Below are 5,497 nucleotides of genomic sequence, written 5' to 3' on the forward strand. Positions count from 1 at the left end.
AAAAAAAAAAAAAATTATCAAATTATGCATAAAGTGGTTCTGTTTCTCAACATTTACAAGGATAGTCTTTTCAACAAATGCTATTCAACAAAAATTGAATATCCATATGCAAAAGAATGACATTGAACCCTTAACTTACACCATATATAAGAATTTAAAAAAATACCAACCCAGCTTGGTGCCCATAGTGGCTAGGGCACTGGCCACATACACCAGGGCTGGCGGGTTTGAACCCAGCCGGAGTCTGCTAAATGACAACTACAACAACAACAGCAACAACAAAAAATAGCCAGGCATTGTGGTGGGTGCCTATAGTCCCAGCTACTTGGGAGGCTGAAGCAAAAGAATCGCTTAATCCCCGGGTTGCAGTGAGCTGTGATACTATGGCACTCTACCGATGGTGATATAGTAAGACTCTGTCTCAAAAAAAAAAAAAACAACCTGAGCAAAATAAAGTAAAAAATAGCCAAGTGTTGTGTCTGGTGCCTATAGTCCCAACTACTTAGGAGGCTAAGGCAAGAGGATTACTTCAGCCCAAGAGTTAGAGGTTGCTGTGAGCTATGATGCCCTGGCATGCTACTGAAGCCAACTAAGTGAGACTCTGTCTCCAAAACTAAAAAAGACTTAAATCAAGGCTAGGCTTGGTGGTTCATGCCTGTAATACTAGCACTTTAGGAGGCTGAGGCAGATGATTTGCTTCAGCTCAGGAATTCAAGACCAGGCTGAGCAAGAGTAAGACCCTACTTCTACTAAAAATAGGAAAAAACTAGCTGGGCATGGTGGCAAAAGCCTGTAGTCCCAGCTACTTAAGAAGTTGAGGCAAGAAGATTGCTAGAACCCAGGAGTTTGAGATTGCTATGAGCTGTGATGATGCCATGACACTGTACCCAAGGCAACAGAGGATTGATTTCAAAATAAATAAATAAGAATTAAATCAAAATTCATCAAAGTTCTGAACTAAGAGTTAAAAGAATAAAACTTTTGGAAGAAAATATAATCTGTACTTTGTTGGATTTAGCAATTTCTAATACGTGATAATAGAAGCACTGGAAATAAAAGAAAAAATAGGCCAGGCACTATGGTTCACTCTTAGAATCCTAGCACTTGGGGAGACCAAGGCTGATGGATTGCTTGAGCTCAGGACTTCAAGACCAGCCTGAGCAAGAGCAATACTAAAAATAGAAAAACTAACTGAGCACCACAGTGAGTGCCTGTATTCCCAGCTACTCAGGAGGCTGAGGCAAGAGGATTGCTTGAGCCTAGGAGTTTGAGGTTGCTATGAAGTAATATGATGCCACAGCACTTTACCCAGGGCAACAGAGTGAGACTGTCACCTTCCCGCCCCCCCCCAAAAAGAATGAGACCCCATCTCTACAAAAACAGAAAAATTAGCCAAGCATGGTGGCATGTTCCTATAGTCCCACCTGCTTGGGAGGCTGAGGCAGGAAGGCCACTTGAGCCCAGGAGTTTGCAGTTGCTGTGAGCTCGGCTGAGGCCATGGCAAGTTAGCCCAGATGACAGAGCAAGACTGTCTCAAAAAAAAAAAAGAGAGAGAGAGAGAAATGACTTCGTGGTAGAGTATCAATACACTGATAATACAAAACTGTAGTTTCTTAGTTATCAGCTTAAATAAAAATTTCTGCTGTCCAGATTTTCAACACTGAACTTGCCTTTCCCTAGATAAAAACATAGCGCTGTTGATTTGCTTCTAAGTCAACTTGACAAAAGACACTGGGTCTCACTATTACCCAGGCTGGAGTGCGATGGCACTAGCACAGCTCATTGCAACCTCAAATTCCTGGGCTCAAGTGATCCTCTCACCTTAGCCTCCAAAGTATTTGGAACTACAGTTGTACACCACTATGCCTAGCTAATTTATTATTATTTTTTTTGTAAAAATGGAATCTTGCTATGTTGTTCAGGGTAGAGTTACAATGCCTTGGCCCCCGAATGTGCTGGGACTACATAGGCATGAGCCACCATCTCTGTTCAACTAAAACTTTTTAAAGGCACAAAAATTAAAATTTGTTCTCCTTTCTAAAATCTTTGAATAAAGCCAATACTCCAGAAGGATACTGTTATCACTTGGTTTGTGTATTTAGTGCATATTGAAGTCTTCTCTAGTTCAAAGAACCGAGAGATAAGGGCATTAAGTTGGTATGTGATAAATAGTTTTCAGAAGAGTTTTCTGAATCAAAATAACACTGTCAGATGGCGCCTGTGGCTCAAAAGGGTAGGGCACCAGCCCCATATCCCAGAGGTGGTAGGTTCAAACTCAGCCCCGGCAAAAAAAAAAATCAAAAAAACAAAAAAAAAAAAAACCACTGTCTTTCTTTTGCAGTAAGGACACAAATTAAACTTAGGTTGATAGTTTTGGTGTTCTGCAGTTTTTGTTTTGTTTTATATATAAACAAATACATAGAATTTTATATTTGAATTTTATAAAGAATAAAAAATTATTTCATAAAAATTCTGAAATCATGACAGTTTGCTATCTAATTTGAGATAACTCAGTAAATAAATTTCTGTGTGTAGGATATATTGTAGTTTAGGAGACCTGAATCCTTTTTTTTTTTTTTTAATTTGGACAATAATAAAATACTGACTTGATATCACCATTCTTATTTCTTGATAATATGGGAAAACATGAGCAGAATTAAAATATAACAGTAAATATGGTCAACTAAGTGTAAGACACTGTATAGCTCTTGACTTCATTGCAGTCCATTGTGTTACTTCCTTTTTAACTTTAAGGAAACTTATCATGAGTTTGAATCATATGATTGCTTTTAGCACAATTAAACATATTTTTTGCAGTAGAACATTTGAACTTGACGCTTGAACTTAAGAGAAGTTCATGTTTTGAATAAAATGTTGTAATGACTTTTCTTTCTACTTTTTATTTTCTTTTTTTTATTATGAAAAATTTCCATTAAAGTGCAGAAAATCACTATGGTAAATGAACTTATTATACTCTGAACCAAACCAAAGCTACTATTAACTCATAGCTAATACTGTTTTATCTGGGCTCGGCGCCTATAGCTCAACCGGCTAAGGCGCCAGCCACGTACACCTAAGGTGGCGGGTTCGAATCCCCAGCCCTGACCCGCCAAACAACAATGACAGCTGCAACCAAAAAATAGCCGGGTGTTGTGGCGGGCGCCTGTGGTCCCAGCTACTTGGGAGGCGGAGGCAGGAGACTCACTAGAGCCCAGGAGTTGGAGGTTGCTGTGAGTGTGATGCCACAGCACTCTGCCCAGGGGGACAGCTTGAGGCTCTGTCTCAAAAAAAAAAAAAAAAAAAAAATACTGTTTTATCTGTACCCTTCCTCATAATCTTTTGAGTTATATTGAACCACATCCCAGATATCATATTACATTTCATCTGTTAGGCCTTAGAGCCTAAAAATCATAATCATAGCCAGAGGAAATTACGGTAGTTCCTTAAAGTCCATTATCCAGTTGGTGTTCAGATTTTTCTAATTATGTTTATTTCTTTGTTTTTCTTTTCATGTTTATATTGAAGAAAGTGCTTTGTCAAGTACAATTTCCCACAGTCTGAATTTTACTGACTCTATTCTAGTTGGGGTAATTTAGACATGTTGCTCTGTTCCTCATGTTTCCTACGAGTTGATAGCTTAAGAGGCTTGAAGTTGTTTTTTCCGGTTGTTTTTACAGGAATACGCTTTGTAGCCTTGTGTATTTCTATTATGAGGCACAATAAATAATTTCTGGTTATCTTTCTTTTGTTGTGATATTAGTACCATTGATGATCCTATTATTTTCTTAGGGGTTAAAAACTAGTAGTATTCCAATTATACTATTTTTGTCTTAGTTATTAGCTAGAATGCTTTTATTAAAGAGAAACTTTTCCTTATCGCTAATTTAGTTACCCTGAGAAAATAATAATAAGCTGGGTTTTTTATGCTCCATAGTTGGCCCAACATTAAGTTTTCTCATTTAGCAATACATGATTCACTGTGACTGATCAAAACTTTTTAATTCACCGTGTATGTCTCAAAATTAGAATTTCTTCAGTAATTATGTGCTTATTGCATTATTATCTATCCTGTATTTAAGCCATTTAAATCTAAACCAAGTTACTGGTTCATTAACCTTTGTTTTCATACTTATGTCCTAAGTTGATTGAAAAAAAATTATTTTCAAAAACAAAAGTCCATGAAGTGACTAAAACATGAGTCACTCAGTATCCTGAGGAAATAAACATTTTTCCTGTAGTGAAAAGCTACCCCTCCTAATGTTGTATTTTCAAGGAGCTTCTTGACCATAATTTGTTAAAAGTAATTTGTATTAAAATTAAATCCATATCTGCCATACCAGAAGATTTCCTAGAGAATATTTATCTAACACCCGTAGTAGTGAATTCTTATTTCCAGACCATTTAAATATTAGAAAAAGAGGGAAAAACTGATAAAAAATAATGAGTCTAAGTAGAGGTGCTACAGAACTAACATTAATTCAGTGTTTATAATGTGCCAATTATTGTCTCAGAGTTTTATGTGTAATATCTTGCCTGACATCATATAGATCAGAATCAGGGCCGGGATTCAAAGTTTTATCCTTTTGATTATGTAGCATATGCTTGCCTCGCCCAGTATATGACATCTCAAAATGTTTTTGATGAAGTAGAAAAGTATGTATTTAATCCGTTGAGTTTCGCTGTATTGAGAACACAGCATCAGTGTCAGTATTTTGCTTTTCCACCTAGGGTATTGGTACAGCAATCGGAGAGTTGCCTCCGTATTTCATGGCCAGAGCAGCTCGCCTCTCAGGTGCTGAACCAGATGATGAAGAGTATCAGGAATTTGAAGAGATGCTGGAACATGCAGAGACTGCACAAGTAAGAACAATAGGGAAACAAAATTGAACATTTTAAAGAGGTTGTTATTAAGGTGAAATTGTTGACAGTTGCTCTGAAGAAGAAATCTAAAAAACAAAGTGATCACATTATATGTCTGTATCAGAGCACCACATGACCTATAAAGATACACAACTGTTACGTACCCATAATAATTAAAAATAGAAAGATTTAATTTTTTTGTTGTTGCAGTTTGGCTGGGCCAGGTTTGAACCCACCACCTTTGGTACATGGGGCTGGCACCCTACCCACTGAGCCACAGGCACCGCCCTAAAATAAAAAGATTTTGAAAAGAGCAATTTGACTTGAGATACAATATTCAGAAAAGCTGAAAAATAACAGTTCCTGATCTTACAATAGAGAATTATAGAAAAAAAGTCAATAAAACAACTCATAGTAAGTTAAAAACACCTTGTCAGAAACCAGGGTAAATTCACGTTGCCAGTGATAATTAAGGAGCTTATAGCTGGGCATTGTGGCAGGTGTCTGTAGACCTAGCTACTTGGGAGGCTGAGGCAAGAGAATCACTTAAGCCCAAGTTTGAGGTTGCTATCAGCTGGGGTGCCATAGCACTTTACCAGGACAACAAAGTAAGACTGTCTCAAATAAAAAAAAAAAA

The 5,497-nt window shown here is 37.3% G+C and overlaps 1 protein-coding gene across 1 annotated transcript in view; it reads left to right on the forward strand.

The window, feature by feature from the left end:
- Positions 1-5,497, forward strand: part of VMP1 (vacuole membrane protein 1) — a 141,453-nt gene that overhangs the window by 65,202 nt on the left and 70,754 nt on the right. The window contains exon 7 of the mRNA XM_003795593.3: positions 4,729-4,860. Within this exon, the coding sequence (XP_003795641.1) occupies positions 4,729-4,860 (132 nt within the window). The remainder of the gene's footprint in view (positions 1-4,728; positions 4,861-5,497) is intronic.

Source organism: Otolemur garnettii, unplaced genomic scaffold (assembly GCF_000181295.1).
Source record: "Otolemur garnettii isolate 467f Iridium unplaced genomic scaffold, OtoGar3 scaffold00094, whole genome shotgun sequence".
NCBI classification, from domain to species: domain Eukaryota; kingdom Metazoa; phylum Chordata; class Mammalia; order Primates; family Galagidae; genus Otolemur; species Otolemur garnettii.